Raw genomic sequence first — 24011 nt, forward strand, 5'->3', positions numbered from 1 at the left:
CCCTTGAGCACTGGGGCCCCTCGGGCCAGGGGTGGGTTGGATCCTGGTTTGGAGGATTTGCCTGTATACATGCATAGTTCTAGAAGAGGAAGGCTGTCATCATTTTTAGATGCCGAGAGGGTCCAGCCAAGTAGGATAAATGTTGAAAAAAGTCTCCTGGTTTTGGAAATTAGGAGGCCCTGGTGGCCTGAGCAAGGGTAGCCATCGGTGGGGGGGTGGGAGGGGGTTGCCTGAGAACAGCAATGAAAGCTGGCATTACTGAATGCTTACCACTTGTCAGTGCTTCCCCTTATGTGGGTCCCTTGGTTTGATCCTCACAACCCCCTAGGAGAGAGGAACCTGAGCCCAGAAAGCTGAGGTAACTTTCCCGAGATAGCAGTAAGCAGAGAAGCCTGGAGAAGGGGCGGGGGCCTGAAGGTGTTCGGGTCAGGTGAGGTTGACCCGTTGGCTTGGTCTGGAGCCATGGACTCAGAAGAGCATTGCCTCAGCAGCCGCTTCCTCTGGTTACCTGGTGGGGACCAACTCCACACTTTGTGCGGGTCCCGTTCCTCACCTGAAATACTGCTCAAGACTGTGCCCCCTGGAACCACGCTCCCAGCTGCTGTCTCCATTTTGTCGTCTTCTTGGAGCCCCTTTCCCTTCCTGTTTCCTGGAGCTGGCTCGCTCTGCACGGGGATTGTGCCCGGTGTGTCCTTCAGTTGGGTCTTTGTTGCTCTGAAGGAGGGTTCAGCTCCTTCAGGTCACACTGAGCCACCTGGTTACACTGTGGAGCTTGGTTTGCTTGTACATTTTCTTGAAAATCCCAAATCATTTGATCTCTAAAAACCTGAATTTAGTATAAAAGTTTAGTCTAGATTTTATCCAGAAACCTAAATATGATGATTTGAAGATTGTTCCTGTCATCAGTTTCTGGGAGTTAATTTCTTTCTCAAGAAACAAACCTGTGTTCTTTTTCTTTTGTTCCTAGGAATCTGTATTTTAAGGAGAAAAGAAAAAGTTACTCCCTTAAGGAGTTTTCTTAGAGAGCATCTTGGCTTCTTTTAAATGACAAAGCTAAAGACGCAAATGAAGACTAATTCCCCTTCGTGCGCCACACACACCTCTCGTTCTCAGCTCCACTGCATAATTGTCTGCATCAGTCTTAATTTACTCCATGAGATCTGGACTCCTAACTGAGGGTATTTCATCTGCTCAGATGTGCCAATTAAGTCCACCCAGATAGACCATAAAAAGGCAGATAAGAAAAGTAAAACACTGAGTATCTCAATTTAGCAAATTAGCCTAATCTGTGAGGGATTCTTAGCTGTCTGAAATAGAAAACCTATTGCACTACAGAATTGCAAACTGTATTAAATACCCAGCTTGGTGCCTTGAATATACTTTAAAAAATCAAATCGTACTCAGTTGTGCTTCTGTTGTAGGATTTCTTTCATGGATATTGCAATAAATGGAGAATGATCCTGAGATGGAAATTTCTCCGGATGTTGAGAATGGTCTAACTGTATGATGTGTGACTTCTCCCTCACAGTCAGTGCAGGCCTGAACCGCTGCAGGCTTCGTGGCCCTTGCAACATAAAAATGCAGACAGAGCAGTACGGTCAGTTTTGAATTTCAAGCAGCTCAGTATGTGACTTCCTTGACGTTTTGGAGAGGCCATGTTCATTGTATTAATATCTGGTCTCAGGCTGCTCATGTTTGATGATTCCTGTTAATAGGTGGATTTTGCCTTTTTTGTGGATTGGTCTAGGCAGTCAGTACGTTGGTTTGTCTGCTGTTCCGTGTATCTTACGTGTTTGTTCAGCCTGGGTTGTCTGTAGTCAGAAGAACTGCTAAGCTGATTTGACTGTCGCTTGGGAAATTTGGCAGGGTCAGTGAGGAGTGTGTTCTGAGTCACCCCGCACAGTATCGAGGCGGGGAAGGAGCCACGTAATCAGACAGGAAGGCAGGTTGTCTTCCCCTCCTTCAACTTCAGCACTGACCTTTTTTGAGACAAATTAGAAGTGAAGTTTTAGAATTTAGTTTGCTCATATACAGTTGTTTTCATTTTATAGCAATTAAAGGGGTGATTATTGCCCTTTTGGCTGGTACTGTGAGAAAGGGTGTGGTTTTAGGGAGTTTGAAAAATAGTTTTTGAGAGGCAGGATTATGTAACAGGAGTAGACTCTGGAGCCCTGCTGGCTGCGCTGTCTCCACATTGGTGTCTTGGGCAGGCCGCTGTCCCTCCCTCTCTCTTTGACTGTGAAAAAGAGAGAAATAGTAGTGTCTGCCTAAGTGAACTGATACATGTAGGCTACTCTGTTGTAAAACAGTGCCCAGCACACAGTGAGCGTCGGAACTGTTAGTCGTCGTTATTTAGTATTTGTTTTCTGACTCTAAATTAAAAAAAATAATACAGCCAGCCCTGGTTGTCTAGCAGTTAGAATTTGGTGCTCTCACCACTTCGGTGGCCCAGATTTGCTTCCTGGTCGTGGAACCATACCACCCATCTGTCAGTAGCCGTGCTGTGGCGGCTCACATAGAAGAACTAGAACAACTTACAACTAGGATATACAACCATGCAGTGGGGCTTTGGGGAGGAAAAAAAAAACGAAAGAGGAAGATTGGCAATAGATGTTAGCTCAGGGTGAATGCTTCCCCACAAAAAAAAAGAAAAAAGAAAGAAAAAGGTACTTGACTATGCTTTGTACAAAGCTTTAAAAATATATATATACATACTATGTATATAGTCATACTATGTATATATATATATACACGGTATATATATATACATAGTATGGATGAATGGATGTATAATTTCAAACCACAACTCATCCAGAGCTAGCTGATTTTACTTAAGGAGATGATATCTCACGTAGGGGCTGGAAATCACAGGCCATGGAATTGGAATGGCAGTGTCCCCAGTAGCCACGAGATCTTGTGCATCTCCTCATCTGTGAAGTGGGGATCACAGCAGTACAAGGGTGATAAGAGGATTACAGAAGATGATACATCTAAGATACTTGGCCTGTGTCTGGCACTCAGTTAGTCGTAGCTGTTCTTGTTATTTGCATGCCCACTAGGTGAAACATTTACTACACAAATTTCATCTAGCCAGTAAGAGAGTCCGTAGGAATTATGAAGAAGAGCTTATAAATATTGATATGTATAAAAAGGTGACCTCTTTCTGAAGTAAGAAGCAGTTTAACAGTTGGTATTAGTATCCATGGCCAAATCATCAGCTGTTATAAACTTAGTTTGGTTAATGTTGGGCTATTCTTACCTTTCATACATTTTGTACTAATATGATTGAAGTCAACTTAGTGATAAAATATCTATACGAGGAACTGGCCCTGTGGCCAAGTGGTTAAGTTTGCATGCTCTGCTTCAGTGGCCCAGAGTTTCACTGGTTCGAATCCTGGCTGTGAACGTGGCACCACTTGTCAGGCTATGCTGAGGCAGCATCCCACATAGCACAGCCAGAAGGACCCACAACTGAAATACACAACTATGTACTGGGGGGATTTGGGGAGAAAAAGAGGAAAAAAAATTGTTAAAAAAATTATTTAAAAAAATCTATACAAATATAAGTACATTAGCAGTAGTTGTTTGAAGAGAAATAAAAAGTTATTTCCCCTTTGAACATACGAGGGGGCAGCAGACATCTGCCCGAGGGCATTCTTCATGCTTCACAGCCTGCTCCTTGGTTCTGAGTGTGGGTAGGTCAGGATTACACTTTGGTTCCTCCGAGTTCTCTTTGTTGTAAGGTCAGTGTTCTGGGTCCTTCTGTTGCACCTTGTAAGGCTTGATTTCCACACTCCTTGCTGTCCTAGATGCGTAGGATATCGTGCTCAGAATGGGCTCTGATAATCTTGAGCGTGGCTCACAGGACGGGTGGAGTAGCACCATGGCCTTCTAGACTGGGGTGGTGCACTTAACTCCTGCCTGCCCAAGATGGTAGTAGGTGTTTTGACATCTGTTATTTTTTATTCCCATTTAACCTATAGTCAACTAAAATTTCTCAGTTTTACTTTTTGTGTAATCTCCTGCCAATGATTATAAGATAGCACATGACTTGTATGTAGTATAAAAAAATAGTTTCCAAAGGGTATAGTACGTATATGATCTCCTTTAGTCCTGTAAGAACCTATTATTTGACCCATGTTGTACTTGAGGAGACAGATGCAGTGATATTAGATGATGTTTCTAAAGTTCGGACCTCCGCTTACCGGTTATGGACCTGTAAAGCAGCTGTCTGCCTACTTCTGGTTTTCATTTCTCAGTGGGTTTCTTAAATCTGTGTTTTTTACGGGGTCCTCCTCTCCTGGCTGCTACTGGAGTCTCAGGGACTGTAGGAGTTAGAAACCACCCCAGTGATAACGTGCTTCATTTTATTTGCTTGCAGCTGTGTGACTCTTATATCTATGGACTAAAGAGAAAGATGAAGGTGGGAACATCAAAACGTTATTTCCTTTCTAGTCTGGTAAAGAGAGTTTAAGGCCAGTTAAACTTCTTTTTTGCTCTGTTGGAAGACAAATTCTTTCGTATAAACTTGACTCTCTTGCCCAGCCTTTCCCGTCTGGTCCTAGGGAGGCGTGGGCCCAAACTCACGCCTCCTGATTCTTCCTGTTGGCTGGTGTGCAGAAACCAGGCTCGTTGCAAAGTGATTCCACTGGGAGACCCAAAAAACAGAACTCCAGAATGACAAATAACTTAGAATTTTTGTTATTTAATATAATGAGCTCCCCCTCCTCTCCTTTTTTTCCTCCTTGCAAAATTCTAAGTTAAGAATTTCTCTGACTTTGCAGTTGCCCTTTGCCACGGCTCGTTCTTTGTAGTGGACCTCAACCATGTTGATCCGGTGGAGGTCACTCGGTGTCGCACCTTGACGGCATATGTGTAGATGGAGTAGGAGATGCAACAGGAGGAGCCTGTAGTGAGAGAGAACAGGAGGTTTCCTGAACCCATTTCTGAATGATGCACTCTGACCATTTTCAAGCCGTGCTTTCTGTCCCTGGTGTCTTCCTTGTCCCAGCCCGATTCTGAACCTCATTCGTCAGCATGGAGAATCCATGATGAGGTGGACGTGATACCCGTCTCTAGAGATTAAAAATGGCTGAGACAGCCTCTCACCTCAAGGGGCTCCCAGTCCAAGGGAGAGACAGATCTAGATTTCGAAAGATGCTAACACTGGACGAGCATGCTAGTAGAGACACCAGGCGTGCCCAGGGTGCCATGGGGGGGCCAGGATGCCTAATTGTGGCTGGTCAGGGAAGGCTTCCTCCTCTGGAGGCCCTTCTTGGTGGAGGTCTGGAGGGTCTCCCAGGTGTGTGGGGGTGTGTGCTGGGAGGAGGAAGGTTGGGACAGTAGAGGGATGCAGATGCACAGAGATGAGGCCACAAGGTGTGGTGCCATGGCAGCTTGCTGTGTTTTTCTGCGTATGTATTTTGAACATCCTTGACATGCTGGAAACAGATTAACCTTAAATGGCGGCAACTAGCTCTCAGGTGTATTGTTAGGGTTCCATGGACCAGGTGCCCCAGTAGGTTACAACTGGAGGAAGTGGTATTCCTGGTGCAGTTCAACTGGTTGTGCTGTGCAGTGTTGCCGGCAATCTGGCCCTGGGTCTGTGTTGCTTCTGACGGATCATTATTGCAGCAGCAGCCCCGGGCTCCACGGCCCGGGCCAGGTTCTCATTCCTGCATGAATGGAGCGGAGCCAGGGAGCTGTTCTCTGCCTGCCTCTGGTTGGAGTTGAAGTTGCTATTTGTTATGAGGTTCTCTTCCAAGTGGCTGCCAGTGGAGCTGACAGTGGGCCGACTGTGGCCGCCATGTGAGGAGCCAGCAACACTGCCAGCGAGCACCAGGCCCGCTTGCTTTTATGTGGCTGCAGCTGTGACTATTACATGTGTGGAGTTTTCAAAATGAGAGGATAAAAATATGAGAAAGTTCTTTCTTTTCCATAATTGTAAATATTGGACTATTTCCTGCCTCCTTCCACTTTTAAAATCGGTTATCTAGCTTTTTTATTGAAATAACAGAATTTCGACATTTTGGAGCCATTTCTAACTCTTAGGATTTCAGATCATTTGGGCCCCGATGTTCATTTTTACCTGCCCCCAACCAATTTTAAGTCATTCTCTATCTTTTTTGTTATTTAAAAGATGGCCATATTTCATGACAGTTTACTGTTTGCCGCTCTGTTACAGAATTTTTAAATTGAGATATTCCAGCAGGTACCTCCTGATGGCTAGGTGTCTTTATTCATGTGATCACGTTATTCATGATAATTTACTGAGCATCCGTTTGATACATTGTCGTAGTTTTTGTTCAGATATCTGCGTTCGGGCAGTTCTGTCAAACACTGTGGCACGTTGCATTATCACACCGGATTGCCCTGTACTAAATGTTACTTTTCCTCTTCTGTAATGAACGTAGTATCGTACCTGCCTCAGGGTGTGTGAGGATTTCAATAATAGATACGATTGTATGTAGCAGTATATTAATGCATTAAGCACTTACTAGATTCTAGGATTGTGCTAATAAGCGCTTACATGTGACACCTCGTTTAATCCTCCCCAAATCTAGTGAAGTGGATGCTGTGGTCTCCCCCTCTCACAGATGAGGACACTTAGATGCTAAGGACGTTAAGTTACTTGCTGAGGCTTAAAGAGCTCGTAAATGGCAGCTGGGATTTGATTCTAGACCGTTCAAGTCCACACTTTGGTGTTTTGTCCTATGTTCGCTGCACACGTTACACCCAGTTTATTCATAGTGCAGAATCCCCCTTTACGTCTGCTGGTCGGACAGGTCGCTCCGCCTGCCAGGCTGCAGGACGGCGGGTTACACACACTAAAGAGAGCCACTTTGAGACCCCTGAGGGCCTCTAGGATGGGAAAGGCCTCTCCTTTTCTCAGTATCCCGGTGACTCCGGCTGTCCTCTACCTCCTGGTCCTGTCGACCAGCGCTCGGTGCTGCCCTGCTCAGTGAGCGCTGGTGAGGTGGTCAGGTCTGTTCTGGCTACAAGCCACATGAGGAATTACTGCTTTATGTAACAGAGGAATCTCTTTGCCTGAGCCACGTGTGCGTGTGGTTTTATACTGTGGTATTTTCCGCCTTTAATATGTGCATATGATTCTACTGGGGCAATTTGTCTTCACAATGATACAGATACTTGCAGGCAATAATGATTTTTCCCCACCACCTTTAGTCATCCTTTAGCCAAACTGACTTTTCATTCTTCTTTACGAAGCGGAAGGCACTGGAATGCAATCATTGCTGTAGTGGCTTGTGTGGTTTCCTAGGTGCTGTGTGTTCTGTGGTGACATGATGCTGTATAGTTTAGGAGGGAGGGAAGGGGAAGGAAGAAGCTGAAACCCTACTGATGCAGAGTGATGTGGTGGGAATTTTAACAGCCACAAAGATTTACAGGCTAAGTCTAAGGAAATAGCTGTCATCTATCAATGAAGTTTAATGTGTGATACTCCTGTAAGTAAAACATTTAATGACCTTGTTGTGCTAAACTTCAGTATCTTCTGGTGTTTTTCCTTTTCTTCCTGTAAAATTATCTTTGAGTAGTTGCAAAATGGAGTATTTTTAACTGGCTGTGATAGTTTTTGTGATTTTTTCCACAAATTTTGTTTTATCCACAAATTTGCTGAATACCAGTATCTTTTGTTATGCAGATATTTGGTTCTGAGCTCTGATAGTAAGAGTTCAGATGCTGAGGTATATGATCTGGAATTGCTTGCTTGCTAAATTTCAGATAGTAGCAAGACTTTAGATATATACAGCTAGAAAATGTATGTGCCTCATTTTGGTTTCTAAGTTCCAGTAATAAGGGATACCTATATACTAGGGTTTCTCAGCCTTAACACTATTGCCATTGAGACCAGATAGCATTCTGTTGTGGCGGGCTGTCTTACACATTGTAGGATGCTTAGCAGCATCCCTGGCCTCCACCTCCTAGGTGGTGGTAGCATGTCTCCCCTTCCCCCAGCAGTTGTAACAACCAAATATGACTCCAGATGTTGTCAGATTACCCGGGGCTGGGGGGCAGACGAGGTGGACGGGCCTGGCCAGATTGCCCCTGGTTGAGGACCACTGCTGTATACCATTGCACTTAATTAAATTTGTGGATAATGTGAAACTCAGAAGAATGGCAAAGAGTAGCATAGCCACCTGGAGGTACTTTATTTAATCAATTTGCATAGAGATGATTTTTAAGTAAGAAAAATACAAATAAAAGGAAGAGATTGCCTTTGGAAGTTAAGCGCAAAACCGTCATTAAATTTTTTACATAAAACTATCACATCTTAAACCTTAAGGTTATATGATAGCTATTTTCTTAGACTTGGCCATATACCACCTTTTCCATTTGCTTTTCTTCTCTAGAAATTACCGACAGTGCTTAGTGATAGGTTCTCTTAGTACCCTGAGAAGCGGTTTCAGTCACCAGCTAGTTCTTCCTTATTGATCACAAATTAAGCCTCAGCTAGCCCTTCTTTTTGTTACTTTGAAGGGGTGAAATTTTCAACAAGGTAAGAATTTATCAGAAGATGTGCTTTAAGGTCCTCAGGCAGCTACCTGGATGGGGTGCCTGTCACTCCTTCTTTGGCGTCTCTGCTGTAGTTGATGCTGGAAAACACGCCATTCCTCTAACCGGCGGTGTGTGCGGTCTCATCCTCACGTTTTCCCCTTCCCCTTCGTCACACGCTCTTTACTCTTGCGTGGTCAGGGGCAGATAAATGCCTTCTTACGTCTCTTGTGTTCTCATTCCCTTCCTGTGAGCTTTTTACTTGGAAGACATTTATCTGTATTGTTGCTTTATTTCGTTTCCACCCTTTTGTGAAATTCACTGTCAGTTGCATGCATACTGAAAATGGTCAGCCTTTTATTTTGAAAGTTAATAGAATGTGAGGCTGTTGACTTTTCTATTTTTCTTTTTTTTAACTCTTGACACCAGTGTCCATTATAGTTGTATGGGTACACAATGAGTCTGACCAATGGCTGCCCTTCCCAGCGGTCTTGGTGTACAGCTGAGGCTTTCTGATTTTCAGACATTTCTTCTGTTGTACATACTTGGTAGCACCCTTCCAAAATATAAATGTTCATCTTATTTTACATCTAAAAAGCATCATGTTACTAAATTTATAACTTAGATTTTATTTAGTCAACACATTTTTTTCTCACTGGTATAATTATCAATACTTTTATGTTGTTGATGCCCTTCCAATTGAGTAATCAATATGTGAATCTGAAATATAGTAATTTTGACCCAAAACTTGCTTTATGTTCAAGATACTGTGCTGTTTTATGCTACAACTCTCCTATGTTTAGCACAGAAATAGTAATTATAAATAAAATCTATTTTTTGTTATATTGCCGTTTTGGAATATGTAGTTATATTGAAATTTTCACTAAATCTTTTCTGGAATTAAGTTCATATATCTTAGGAACTAGCAGAGAAATTTTCCCTTAGGGTATGCCAGAAGAGGAGCAAGTAGTTTTGATAATGAAATGGGACCTTACAGAAATATTTCTAGAGTAGCTATAATAATTCAAATAAAATTAAATTGAGAGGGAAGGAAAAGAGAATTAATTGTTTTTCTCTTTTGAATATCGGCATTTTGGGTAATGATGGCAGCAAAAAGCTAAAAGACCATTCTCATTTGCCTGTTTTTCCTGTGCATTATCTAAAACTATCTATTTTAATCTGTCTTGTAACCAAAATAATGGAAATATGATTTTATTTTTGTGGTAGGAGATGGAATAAACTGAGACTGCAGAACAAAGAGAAGTGTCTGAAGCTTGAAGACGATTCTGAGGAAAGTGATGCCGAATTTGACGAAGGTTTTAAAATGCCAGGTTTTCTGTTCAGAAAGCTTTTTAAGTATGTGCCATATGTTCTTTCCTTTCTATCTGTCATCAAGCCATTGTGTACAAATTAATATTTTAGGAATTACACAGTAGTTACCTGTGGGCCCTTAAGGTACTTGAAACAATTTATTGCAAAATATAGATACTGTCAAATGAAATTTTAGCCACATGCTGTTCATTAAAATTAGATGATAATAAATTGACTAAAGTGCGCGTTGGGTATGTTTATAAATTGATGAATCTATATGGACCTGTCTCAGCAGACTGAAAGCACATTTAAAAGTCATCTATGTTGAGTTATTTTTTTGTTCTTAGTAATTTTAAGGGACCAAACTTCTAATTTCTTAAGTTGGGTTAATTAAGTAAGAAGAGTTGTATATTAAAATCACTGTTGGGGAGGTTTTTTACTTCTATGAGAAATAAAAAACTGTTGAGATTATTTTCTGAGTGTCTTATATTGTACCTAAGGGTATAATGCTTTTGAGCTGACCAAATGTGCATCTAAATATTTTATGTAGATGTTGTTCTAATGTCAAAAGAGGAAATATAGGCCAACACCTTTAGGATTAAGTTGCTGTTTGAAACTGTGTTTCATGTGGGAAGTGGCCGCTGTTACAGACGGCGCAGACAGCCGGGGGCTGCATGATAGATGCCTGCCCGTAGCCTCCGAGGCCTGGGCGAGTCTCCAAGATGAGTGTAAGCACTGAGGCACGTTTTCAGTCTCATCACTCGCCGGGTTCCCTTTAACAAGGTCTTTAGGAGGCCTTCTGGATCATGTAGGAAGTTAGACCGTGGAATACCTCTTTCTGTCTTGTGATCGTCACTTGGTTCTTGGGCGCAGGATGCACACTTCTTTCTTTGAGATGGTTATGTTTAATCTCCTTCATGATTCAGCTTTCAGCCATGCCCTAAACTTGTGCAAGATGTCTCTTTACAAATCACATGCTTTTTTGGGGCACCTGATGCCATGGCTGAGTGGTTAAAGTTCTGTGCACTCCGCTTTGGCTGCCTGGCTTCTCAGGTTCGGATCCTGGGCAGAGACCTACTCCACTCCCCGACCGTGCTGTGGATGTGTCCCACATACAAAAAAATAGAGGAGGATTGGTGCAGATGTTAGCTCAGGGCAAATCTTCTTTAGCAAATAAAAATAAAAATAACATGCTTTTTATATTTCCTCTCCAAGAGCGTATATTATAGTTTTAATTTTCTCTCGGGGATGAGGGGAACAAAGAGGGTGGAGAGTAGTTATTTTATCCCACTAAACATGTAGGAAAGCTGAATCCTCAAGACTTGAAGTGTCTTGGTTAGATTGCCATAACTGGGCAGAGCTGTGAAGAAGTTCAAATCTGAATGTCTAGTAATTTTTTTAGACATTTTATAGTCCGAAGAGGTGGCTGCTTTGTTTATGGCTTCTCCCAAATGAAAATTAACTATGGGAAGGTAAATAAAGACAACGTCTGTAGGTAACTCTTTGCATCTTCTCTAAAGTGATTGCTTCTTAAGGAACAGGGCAAATAGTATCAGTGTTGTACTAGCAGAAGGAGTATCCAAATTATAGATTAAATTGACTTAACAAAGACAAGATACTTGTACATGTGTAGTAGGTGAGATGGCAAATATCCTCAAGGATCAAGTTGAATGTGCATTTTTGTATAAATTTCAGATTTTTAGCAAATTTCACAGTTAATAGAACCAAACTTTGCTTACTAAGAGGATACAGGATTCATTGTATTGACTGTTAACCCATTGTAGTTAGTGTAAATACATGTTTTTTAAAAATTTGTCTTAATTACATATTCCTGGAAAGTATTTTGCTATTTTCATCTTTTCTCCCTCAAATACAGAATTTGAAATATTTCATAAATCTTATAAAACTTCTGTTCCTTTTCTTTTGCTATATGAAAAAAAAGTAGTAAGATTGATGGCCTGCATTTTTCTTTTATGATTAATTTTAGCAGGCCAATTTAATTTTAAGCTCTAGATAGATATTTATGGTATTTACCGCACTCTGTGGAATTAAATTAACGGGGTATAGTTGTACACAAGGGAGTCCGAAGGCACAATTATCTGTTTAAGTGCTATTTTCTGCAAGATCATATTTAACTTTTAAAATTCTGTTTTGAAAGTTTGCCCAGCAAATGCATTTGTCTGTATAATTTAGCAATCAAATGACAAACTTCCATCTTTTGACCTTCCTTTCAGCCACACTAGTCAATGCAGTCTCAGGTTAGCGTGACAATGCCAAGGTAGACCAACTGTCTGTGCTTAATTTGTGATGCTTCAGTCTTGAGGGGGCAGGGGGAGGGGGGGCAGAGTATAGTAGTTTCTTTACTATTGTACAATAGTTTGTAAAAATCTTTGACTTTCCCTAAAGAGTAATTGTTATGTACTTTTCAAAGGTTCTGAAAACTGAATTCTATAACCCGTTTTCACTTAAAGTGTGCAGTTGTTTTACAGGGTTTATTATTAGGAAAGTGAAGCAACAAAACCTGGGTCAGTCAGCGGCACTGCCCGAACCAGACCCCAGGCCCTGACTCCCATCCAGCAGTACGTGCCCAGCAGCCAGTGTGCTGTGCTGTCCCGGGGCCTTTGTAGAAAGAAAGAGCTGCTCTTTGCTGTCTTTGTACAGGGTCCCCAGTTGTTGGGGATTTCCATGTAGTGATGTAACTTACGGAGCTGCCTGTTAGATATTTTTCCTTACGTCATTTCTGTGGTGTTAATCATCCTCGTAGAAACACAATCCTCTGCTGTTTGAACGCCCTTGGAGATTACACGTGTAGATGAGGAAACCCCCGGCGCACTGTTGCTGCCTCTCCTGGGTCACATAGAATCCAGATGTCCAGGCTCCCTCTGGGATACCAGGCTGGTCACAGTTTCTTATTCCTTTCATTATTTCTTGATTGCTTCTCTCCAGAGTCTTCCCACTTTAAGTTGAATGGCCCCAAACAAAGAGAGGCATTGGAAGCACTGGAACGATCCCTGGCAGATTTTGGTTCCTGCTCTGCCCAAGGAGCTGGTCCCCTAGTTCTTCTGTCCCTCAGTAAAGGGAGGGCGATTCCGGAGCGACTAGAATTTAGTGATTCTGGAGGCGGATTGGACGTTGGTGTTGTGGAGACTTTTCTGAGTGCGTCTTTTTCCAAAGCTGAGATTGCCCTAGGGTGGTTGTTCACAGCCAGCTTTCTCCTGGAGCTGGCTTTCTCATCTTCAGCACAAGTAATGTTTTGGACCGAAAAATTCTTTGTTGTAGGGACTGTCTTGTGCGTTGTAGGATGTTGAACAGCTTCTTTGGTCTCTACTCAGTAGATGACAATTGGATTTTCCCACTTCTGACAACCAAAAATGTCCCTAGGTATTGCCAAACGTCCCCTAGGGAACAAAATAACCCCTCTTTGAAAGCCACTGGTCAGAATTATCTCTAAGGTGGAATCACTTTGGAATCAGAGGTTCTGGATTTCAATTCTGGCTTGTTCATTTTTTTCTAGCAATGTGACCTTTGGCAAGTTGTTTAACCTCTCTCTGCCTTTGTTTCTTAACTATAAAATGGGTTGACCATCTCCATGCAGGATGGTTTTGAGGCTAAATCCAAACCACCTGCCCTGGTGCCTCCCCAGCTGTGGGCTCCTTAAGTGGTACCATGATTCCCTGATTATATACCACCTGTTAATAGAACTAGTCCTTCTTCCCAAATTAAATGATCTTTTATCCACACTAGACTTCATTGTGCTTTTATTTTTAATCCTCTTTTCCAGGGTACATATTCAGTGTGTAAATTATAATTAATTTAGCAAACTTAACAAGCAGCAAAATTCTCATTCAGAGTTTTCCTTATATGATAATAATGGCAACGGCTAGAGTCAAACTTTTGGAACTGATTTGCAAAATACTGGGGGAAAGTTAATTCTGACATATTTACTGAGAGGAGATTAAATAAAACTAGTTTAACAGGGACTGAAGTCCATAATGAGATTTTAGGTAGAAATACGTAGCTTGAGGAAGCTTGAGGGAGAGTCACCCTGAGCTAACTAACATCTGTGCCAGTCCTCCACCTGATATGTGGGTCGCCACCACAGCATGGCTGACAAGTGGTGTAGGTCCATGCCTGGGATCTGAACCCACCAACCCCCAGCTGCCAAAGTGGAGCGCGCAAACTCGACCACTACACCACCCGGCTGGCCCCTGGATTTCATTGTCTTTTAACTTGTGTTGTTTGCTTTTGCCTTTTTTTTTTTAACTTGGCAAATAATCTTCATACCATTCTATAATGTTAAATCTTTCTTTCACTCTCAGAAATGCTTTTTGCATTATTCCTTTAACTTCGTTTTTAGATTATAGATTAAACATGCCATTGATGGAGAAAGGAAAATACGAATTCCGTTTTTTTTTAGAGGGGAATATACTATTTCTCTTTGACCAGTACTCCTTATTGTAATAGCTCTGATCTTTTTGTATCTATGATAAAGTACCTGAATCGAGTTCTGCTTTAAAATATTAAAAAAGACCTTTTGTATTGTTGACTCTTTAAGCTGTTCTTTTTTTTTTGCATTTGCTAGTAATATGACAGAATCATCTGTTAAGTACTAATTTTGTGAACAGCCCTATTATTCAGACTTGTTTATGGACTTAAAATTTAATTTTTTCTATTAAAAGATAACTTGATTACCAAGTGACTTTTCAACAGTATGTATATTGTAAATTGTGGTGTTCTCTCTCCTGTATTTTGATGCCGTTCAGATTGAACAAGTAAATATTAATGCCTCTTTTTCATAGAAAAATTATTGGAAATCTATAACTAAAAATATTTCAGTTTTTTTCCAGAAGGATATTGAATAAAAGATAATAAATTCATGCTGGTTTACCAAACTATTTCTAATGTTGGAAAAGAAATGAAATAGTCCCTAATTACCCTATCTATCAGTTTAATTAGAAATGTTTTAACGTTCTGTAAAGAAAAATTTGTGATTTTATGCCGATGTAATCAAAAATGTATGACCTTGTAAATATAATACTCATGTAAAACACACATCCGGCATGTTTCTCTGACTGGTGCTAGAACCTAGCCCAATGATTAATTCATGAGTGCTTTCTGTTATGATCTGTTTTATCCACCATTTGCCATTTTCTTTTTCTTGTTGGTGTTTGTTGTTGTAGGTACCAGCAGACAGGTGTTAGGTGGCTGTGGGAATTGCACTGCCAGCAGGCAGGAGGAATTCTGGGAGACGAAATGGGATTGGGTAAGACCATCCAGATAATTGCCTTCTTGGCAGGTCTGAGCTACAGCAAGATCAGGACTCGTGGTTCAAATTACAGGCAAGTGCTCCTCTGCAGACTGTCAGTCTGTGGAGCTCAATTAATATTTCATCAGATGTATTGCTGTGGAGGAGGGTCTTGTGAATTATTGATGACATTTCAATTACAATATTCCTTTAATTCTTTTAGTGGGGGACATCAAAGGAAAATTTTTACGAGACAATGGAGCTGTAGGGCAGGAGAAATTAAACATGTAACACTTTTAATGAATTCCAGGCATTGATGCTTCATTTTGCAGATGAGCCCCACTAGATATTTTGGGTCAATACAGTGTCTAAGGTTAGCTTCTGCAAATGGATTGTTTACAAACTCAATTATGTTAATATCAATAGTTTACACAATATGGAATTTTAAATTAGGCATAATACCTTTAGTTCCATTTATTAAATTTTACATTAAAATGTTTGTTCTGGCAGGAGACCAGGTGAGCATTGCAGGAAGTGCAAAGTCTGTTCCTGGGGAAAGTTGGAGCTTTAGAGAAGCCGTTCTCCTGAATTTCTTTTATAATCAGTGTGCGTGACAGCATTCATAGACAGCGCTTTTTTCAAACGAAGTTACTTGTCTGCTCGCTATGCCTTCTACCCCCCTCCCATCTTTAAGAATTTTACGTAAATTTTAAAGCCAGGACCTAAGTGACTGTCTAAAATGATAGAAAATTATGTTAGGATTATAATCTTTATTTTCTTTAGGAATTTAAATAAACTATTAAAGCTTTAGTATTCTGAAAGAATAAGCATTTAAACTGTGCTAGTTCAGTCCAGTAGGCCTGAAATACTTGATCTTGACATACAGTGAGCGTCTCAATATTCAAGCTGTGAACTGGCTTTATGGAAGCCTGTATTGGTAAAAATAATCTAGGTAAATTATCTGGGATATTTCATCTTGAACCAGATAATCCAGGAACTCCTTGATTCCAATAGGCTTATCTGATGAGGAACAGCAAGACAATTGCCAGACGGTTATGTGGTAGAAACCTCAGGCATCACTAGGGACGATTCCGAGACACCTTTAAAAAGTGTCAGTGAGCCTGAAGTCAGCATCTGCAGAAAGTTACTGTCCTGGCCTCTGGTTCATCGCAGAGAAGTGTTCAGTGGAGAGCCAGATACAAACCGGGAACTATCGAGGAAAGAACTTTTTTCTTTTAATCTTTGGAGTTTCGTGCTTTGTTTTTATTCCTTACTCTTTCATTAATTTAGCAGATCAACACTTCTCATGAGGAGTACTTGAAGTTTTAGAATATTTTAGAAATGTTTATAGAGATGTAGTAAGGGGAGAAAACATTTGGAGATTTTTAAATACTGAATGTTTTGTTGTTTTTATTTACAAGGAAGTTGTATTGTTGTAGAGGTTTTTCTTCAAATGTTAGAAGTCTGTTAACGTTTTGCCTAGAAATACACAAAATATTCCCGCCCAAGGGAAAAGTCAAAGTTGAAGATGTGTGTTCAGTGTTTTCTTTTCTATGACTGTCATGAGCTTAGCGTTTTTAAAAATGCCCTATTCTAAATAGCCTTTTGGTTGGCTTGGCTCCATAACTCTACTTGGGTTTTTTTTAATGACTGGAATGCCCCACGCTGCCCCAAATGGTTTCTAGGACTTTCTTAAATGATTTCTGGGATTTTCCTATTTCCCATCTCTTTTCTTCCCTTCCCTTCCTGTTATCGTGAAACCTGTGTGGAGTCTACGACTCTGGGCCTGAGAAACCTAAGTCATCCCTGCAGTGTAGTTTTGATCTAAAAATTAAAACGTGCTCTCTCGAGTGGAGACAATCCTACTAGGAGTGAAGGCAGGGCTAATAATGAGCAGCAGCTGTAATCAATTAGCTATCAATGCTCATATCCTCTTTTCCGTAATGAAATAGTGTGGCACCTTGGACTCTAGCCCAGATCGTCTTTATTAAAATAGTATTGGTACAAGTGGCTTCCTAGAATGCGGTTATATTTCAGCCCAACAACTGGGCTCTTTCTGGATGGAGGTGTACTGGGGAGCTTGGTCCCCTCCACATCCATGTGCCAGAGCAAATTGTTTTCAGCATTTTTCTAACAATTTTATAATATGTCCTCTCCTCAAACTAAATGAACTTGGAATTCTCCTCTATGTTTGTGTCCTAAAGAAAAATAGTCAGATGAATAGTCAGATGAAGTTCTGCATGAGCTGGTGTGGCTTCATTAGCTATTTACATTTTCTCTGAACTCTTGCAAGCTGTAGATTTGAGGCTAATTTGAGATGGTCTTAGTGTTGCACTTTTAAGGTCCATCATCATTGAAACAGTGTAAGTCTCTGGGGTACCAAGAAGAAACTTCATGGTTAAAAGAATTGTTTTTGGTTTTGTTTTTTTAATGTGTTTTGTATGTGTGTTTGTTTTTAAAAGAGGGAGAAGCATATTACATGTGGCTAATAAAACTGTATTGGCTGTTGTGTTCCCAGTTCGTAACCTACTGCCTTCTCTTCACTTTGCCATTCATGTTATAATGGTAGGCCCCCTGAATTTTGTGATGGAGAGGAGACAAATTATCTACCTTTCAAACTTCAGTTAATACTTTAAAGTCTTGGATATCATTTAGTAAATTCCTAATTACCAATAAATGGCCTGGAAAAGTTAATCAACTTTCAAAGGTAAATATTTTACTTTGTAATTTCTGGTACATTCTAAGCTATGAGTAGCAGATCTCCATCCTGCAGGCTGAAATATTTGACCTTGGAGCTATTGGCGTGTCCTAAATTCGTTAGATAATCAATGATAATCAAAGATGAAAGGAATTCTAGCCAGTTTGGTAATTGATGCTAATCACTCTAGTACATTTAGCCGTTTCTTATGCTCATCTCACCGGTATTGAGGGTTGGAAAAGGGTGGTTCAGTTGATGTGCCTGTTAATGGATTTGATTGCCCCTTCTGTGGTTCAGGAACAGTCTGGGTCTGCGCCTAGATTTCCACTCAGCGTGCAAACTCCATAGTCTTCTAATAGAGGGAGAACGGTAGAAATTAAAGACGTAATGATGCCAGACAGACGTTCAGCCAGGATAAAGTACTGGCCTTAAATGACAAAGTGTGAGTCATCAATGTAGCAGTTTACGGAAAGCATGTTACAACCTAAAAAAGCCTGTGTATACATTTATGCTTATTTGAAAGTGAGTTTTTAAAAAATATTTTAGACAGGTTTTGATTGGTTTTTTCCTAATCTCTACTAAGTGTGTACTGATGATAACTCTTGTCCTTGGAGAATAGAAAGAAGCTGGCTCGTTTAATCCTTTAGAAAGGAATATGGTCATGGAAGGGGCCAGGGCAGACTCACGCCCTCCCCAGGGAGCTTGAGGGGGGCCTGCCCAGGATGTGCCTTGACGAGGAGCAGAGTGTGGCTTAGGAATTGTGCAGAAGTGTCAGGGCCTCGTGCAGTCTCTGGCTTCTGTAGCTGAGCGCTTTCTGTGGAGCAGTGGGGCAGTGACTGTAGCTGGAGGTGAGAGGGTTTAAAGTGAGTAGAGGCCTGTGTCACATTGGAGTGTAGGCTAAGCCTCATTTAAGTATGGCCTGTTCTGTTAGAGCTATAAGGTATTTTTCAGTTCTGCAGAAATTTTTTTTTTTTTTGAGGAAGATCAGCCCTGAGCTAACATCTGCTGCCAGTCCCCCTCTTTTTGCTGAGGAATGATGAGGATTATTTTAGGCTGGTTACTTTTAAAAACGGCAGATGAGAAGGAGGCTCTGAGGAGTGGAATTTGCTTGCCCTTTGATGAGAGACATTTGCATTTGTGAAGGAAGTCTCCATCTGTGGGGGATGTCTCCCTCTCTGCACCAGGAAGAAGGAGGGATGACCTTATCTCTAGAAACTCTTAATGGGGAAGGCAAGGACCTAAGTTGTTTACTGTCTGGCAACCTCCTGTAACTGACCCCCACCCCAACATCCTCCTTTGTCTTTAGCTGAAGGTAATATTTAAGCGGTGGCTTCTGCCATTTACTTAATCTGGTTTGATTCTTATCTAAAAGTTATAAGACCACCCAATAACCAGACCCCACTGGCACTGATACCATTTTAATAACTCTTTTTACATATTCTTTCCTTTGTCTTGTAAAGAGATAACTCACATACCTAGGCCTTAAATTTAGCCCTACTCTTAACCCATGTTTGCAGCAGCAGCGGCAGCAGCATCTCCTCAGCTGCATCTCCTCCTGCCCATGGGTCCTGTCCCCATGCAGCAGCAGCTCTTTACTACCCATGGGTCCTGTCCCCATGCAGCAGCAGCTCTTAACTGCCCTTGGGTCCTGTCCCCATGCTATTCCACACTCTTCTCTAAATAAAAGAGCACTACTGCCAGACCTTGAGAGTCCAAGAAATCTTTCTTTCGACTCCTCAGCTCACCAACCCCGCATCAAGGAAGACTGGCCCTGAGCTAACATCCGTGCCCATCGTCCTCTACTTTATATGTGGGATGACTGCCACAGCATGGCATGCCAAGTGGTGCCATGTCCGCACCCGGGATCTGAACTGGCAAACCCGGGCTGCCAAAGCGGAACGTGCACACTTAACTGCTGTGCCACCGGGCCGGCTCCAGAAAATTATTTTTAATATTTCAAGCACTGTGTGATTTACTCTGAGTAACTTACAAGAAAATTATTTTAAGTTCAGGAATCTTTTATTGAGCTGTACCAACAAAATAAAAATGACTTGTGATTCCCCAACTCAGAAATCATCTTTCAACGTTTCAATATATTTTCTTCCAACTTAAAAAAAAAAGTTTTCATTTAATAAAGCCAGTATTCATTACTTACCTCCTGTGGTCTAGGCGTTGAGATCATTTGAAGAAGAGGCTGTCGCTACACCCTCAAGTTGCTTAGGGAGCATCTAACCCACAAGTACAATAAGGGTGATACGTGTTACGATAGGGTTAGTATAGGGCACTAACTAGTGCGGATGCACCAAGGAAGGGCCCTTACCCCAACTAGAGAGAAAAGGGCAGGGAAGACTAGAAGAAGCTGAGGGCTGAAGGACAATAGACGGTGGCTAGGATAAGAAGGTAAGAAGGGACAGGCAAAGGTCGGGAGATTGGAGGAGCGTGCCCTTTGTGAGAACTGCAGGCAGGGCTGGCAGATGGAGTGCTGAGCCATGAAGCAAATGCTGGGGTCTGGGCAGGGAGAGAGATGAGGCTGAAGAGGCCAGCACAGGTCAGTCCTCGTGGTCTCAGAGGCCAGGTTAAGGTGTTCAGACTGTCCCACGAGTAGTGGGCAAACATTAAAAGGCTTTTAGGACTTTCAAGCAAAGGGATGAGGCATTCAGATTTTCCTTTTTTGAAATGGTCATGCTAGAAAGTGCAGTTCCCCGTGTAAGAGATGCTAGTGGCCAGAACTGGAGTATGGACAGTCTAGACAGAGAGACAGGGTGACTTCAGGAGGGCTTTAGGAGGTAGGTGTGACATGGACTCAGTGTAGGTTGGATACAGTGGAGAACAAGAGGGACAGACCAGGGATGAGGCCTGGATTGCCAATTTGGGCACCCGGAGAGTCGGGGACAGTTCTCTCCACTGGATTAGGAGACGTGGAAGGAAGGCAAGGTGGGAGGAGGATGACGGCTGGTGCCGTGGGGACATCTTGGTGGAAACAGTCGCTGTGATGCTCCCCTGCCGGGTTTTCATATCCTGGAGAATCGAGCAGCATGACGTGGTGCAGGAGCGGGCTGCAGCTGGCAGAAGACTGACTTCAGGCATCGCTCCGTCTCCTGGAAGCCACGTTGCCTTGGTCACGCCAGCCTTCAGGGCCCCCGAACACTAGAGGGTGTCTGTCCTGCCCACTTCCCAGGGCTCCGAGATTGACTGAAATTCTGTGGGTGAAAACTCTGAAACTACCGAGCTCTGAAGCTTCAGGTGGATTTAGGATACCCTTACATTCACTGAGGTTAAGATGCACTGTGTAACACCTTCACTAACCTGGAATAGAAGAGGAAAGAGAAGTATTTGTTGCATAATTCTTGTTTGATTTTTCTTTTACTTTGCTATGGATGCTGTCTTTTACTGTATTAGCTGGTGTTTTCTCTTAGTACTTGGCATCCCCTAATTGAGAAATGGGATCGTACAGATTTCACTTACTGGGTTTTAACTCCACTAGCTTTTTCTTTAAAGAAAATATCAATAAATTTCCATAGCTAGGATTTTCTTTTCGGAACTGTTAAATTTTTGTTTGTTTCTTGTTTTTTGGCAGTCGATGATCCATGTGCTGTCGCTCATGGTTGTGTTTCCTTCTTGGATGTTTTGGGTGCAGGTTTGAGGGGTTGGGTCCGACTGTCATTGTCTGTCCGACGACAGTGATGCACCAGTGGGTGAAGGAATTTCACACGTGGTGGCCTCCCTTCCGAGTGGCAGTTCTGCATGAGACTGGCTCCTGTACCCACAGAAAGGTAACGTTACAGGGCTCACTACCTTTTGTTTGTTTTGTTTTAAAGCCTTCCACATTACATATTTGTTTGTTCTTTGGTCCATGTATTTCTGAAATGTATGTTCCTGTGTTTCTTTCCTGCATTAAACTTATTGTTACTCATGTACTTGGAGCTCGGTAGTTTCAAAACAATTCTGAACGTAGGTTTACCGTGCTCACACTCTGGTGGTGTTGAGATGTCTTTGTTGTCCAGTGAAACGCAGCTGGGCGCAGACAGGACTCCACAGCCTGAGTCTGTGAGCGGGGCTGTAAATCAGGGGCGTACGTAGCAGGTGACTGGCTGGATTTGGGGCATTAGCAGCTTTAAACAGTTTTAGGAAAGTGGGTACAAAATGTAAAATGATAACTCTTAATTGGTAAACCCATTTGTTAATATGCTTTTAAAACATACTTTTGATGAACAAAAGAATAACCTGCTGTTTTGAGAGTTTTACAGTTTGTATTGTTGCTTTCAGTTAAGTTGCTTTTTGTTGTGTGAGTCCTTGATCATTCTATAACTGTAATCACTGTATTTCGAAAGTTGTATTTCCTCACTTATTTGTAGTTTTGGCCACGTTATCAGAAAGGAGGTTTATCTGTGGTCCTGTGGGTGGCATAGCCAGGTCGTATTATGCTCTTTACATTTTCTGTCTGTCTCAGCATCTGGACTGTAAGCTTCGTAGAGTGGGCCTGCGTCTTACTCATGGTCACCGTAAGCATTTGCTGAGTAAATAGTAATTAGGCATTTCCAGGGTGGGTTTGCAGGCTGCTGTGTTGAAGGAAGTGGTGGTTTGTTCTGTGTTCTTTCTCTCCTGCGTCTTCCGATCTCTTGAGTGAGCTTTCGTGCACCCCCGTGAACGCAGTGCTGCTCCAGAACTGCTGGATGGAGCCCTCACTGGGCTGGACACAGGCGAGCCGCTAAACCGCAGTGGCTCTGTATTGCCCATACCCCTTTTCTTCCGAATTCCCGCTGTGTGTGTGATCTGAGTAACTGGAACTTTGCTGGAAGGGAGTCAGGGGTAGCTATAGTTTGGCAGCTCTGGTTTGGTGAGATGGAATCCTGTTTCTCCTAGCTCTTGTTAAATCAGCTGACTTTACCCTTAATTTGAAATGTTAAGTGGAAAACAAATTGAGTTAAAATAAGTAGTGAAGTAGGATAAATGCTATGGTCAAAGGAAAAAAAGGGAATGTTAGCAGTATGAAAATAATAGCTTGGATTGTTTTTCTAGTCAAAGGAAATTGTTGTAACTCTCCTGTCATCATCCTTGTAAAACTGTTTTTTTTTTTTTTGAGGAAGATTAGCCCTAAGCTAACATCTGCTGCCAATCCTCCTCTTTTTGCTGAGTAAGGCTGGCCCTGAGCTATCTGTGCCCATCTTCCACCTCTTTATATGTGGGACGCCCACCACAGCATGGCTTGTCAAGCACAGTGCCATGTCCACACCCAGGATCCAAACTGGTGAACTCGGGCCACTGAAGCAGAACGTGCGCACTTAACCACTGCGCCACCAGGCTGGCCCCCTTGTAAAACATTTTGATTCCTTTTTTCACTTCTGTTGACATCTCTTAATGTTTTGTATAGCAAAATCCTGTAGTTGGGTTCACTGGTTGATGTTTGTCATTAGAAGGCAAATTTTGTGTGTGTTGTTCTTTATCATTTTATTTTCTTTTGGGCTGGTGAAGCTGTTTCACGTCTTCAGCTATAGCGTGGCTTACCCACATTCCCTCTGTTATAACCCGAAGAACTAGCTCATGTAAATAGAATACATTCACTCATTAATGGAAATAGAATTGACATTGGTCAGTGTCTCTGTTGATGAGACCTGCTTTCTGATTTGGGGGGCAAAACCTTAGAAAATAGATATTTCACTTTTGTTTACAATGATTCTACCTTCTGAGGTTGTTTTGCACACACAGGCACATGCATTCATATGATTGTTCATAAGTTTTTTAGTGCTTTACAGTTTTCCAAGGAGTTCAACTTGAAGTTTCTTACCTAACTTTTGAGGAAAAGTGGTAGACTTGTGTTTTTACTCTGACCCTTAACTTTCTCCGGTTCCTTTTCCATTGTAAACTATCTCAAATGTTTAAAGAGGTAAGCTGTTATGCAAAACATCAAAACCATAGTCTTTTGCATCTTTGAAACCATATTCCCCACTTTAGAAACACAGTTTATTATTGTTAATATCAGTTTATTATTTGTGATGATAACACATTAAGAATGTGTTAATTCCTTTGCACCCACCTGGTTAGTAACACTTCCAAGATCAGAACTGGCTTCTGGATTCAGACACTGAAGGGGCATTTGACCTTTCTGCCCCTTCCTTTCTATTTGTATGTGCAGATCCTTGTCAACACCCCACACACACCTGTTGGCTTGCACATGTGTGTTAGGTTGCTGTGGAGTTTGTTTCTTATTCATATTTCAGATACTCTCTCAGTGCTGGTCTCACCGCT

General features: G+C 41.8%; 1 protein-coding gene across 8 annotated transcripts in view; it reads left to right on the forward strand.

Moving 5' to 3' along the window:
- Positions 1–24011, forward strand: part of ERCC6 (ERCC excision repair 6, chromatin remodeling factor) — a 72222-nt gene that overhangs the window by 19886 nt on the left and 28325 nt on the right. For 6 of the 8 annotated variants that reach the window (XM_008521989.2, XM_008521987.2, XM_008521988.2 and 3 more), the window contains 3 exons: positions 9739–9867; positions 15003–15161; positions 21403–21538. In XM_008521989.2, the coding sequence (XP_008520211.2) occupies positions 9739–9867; positions 15003–15161; positions 21403–21538 (424 nt within the window). The remainder of the gene's footprint in view (positions 1–9738; positions 9868–15002; positions 15162–21402; positions 21539–24011) is intronic. The other 2 variants (XM_070615236.1, XM_070615246.1) reach the window with 1 other exon arrangement.

The sequence above is a fragment of the Equus przewalskii genome, chromosome 1, assembly GCF_037783145.1.
Source record: "Equus przewalskii isolate Varuska chromosome 1, EquPr2, whole genome shotgun sequence".
NCBI lineage: Eukaryota > Metazoa > Chordata > Mammalia > Perissodactyla > Equidae > Equus > Equus przewalskii.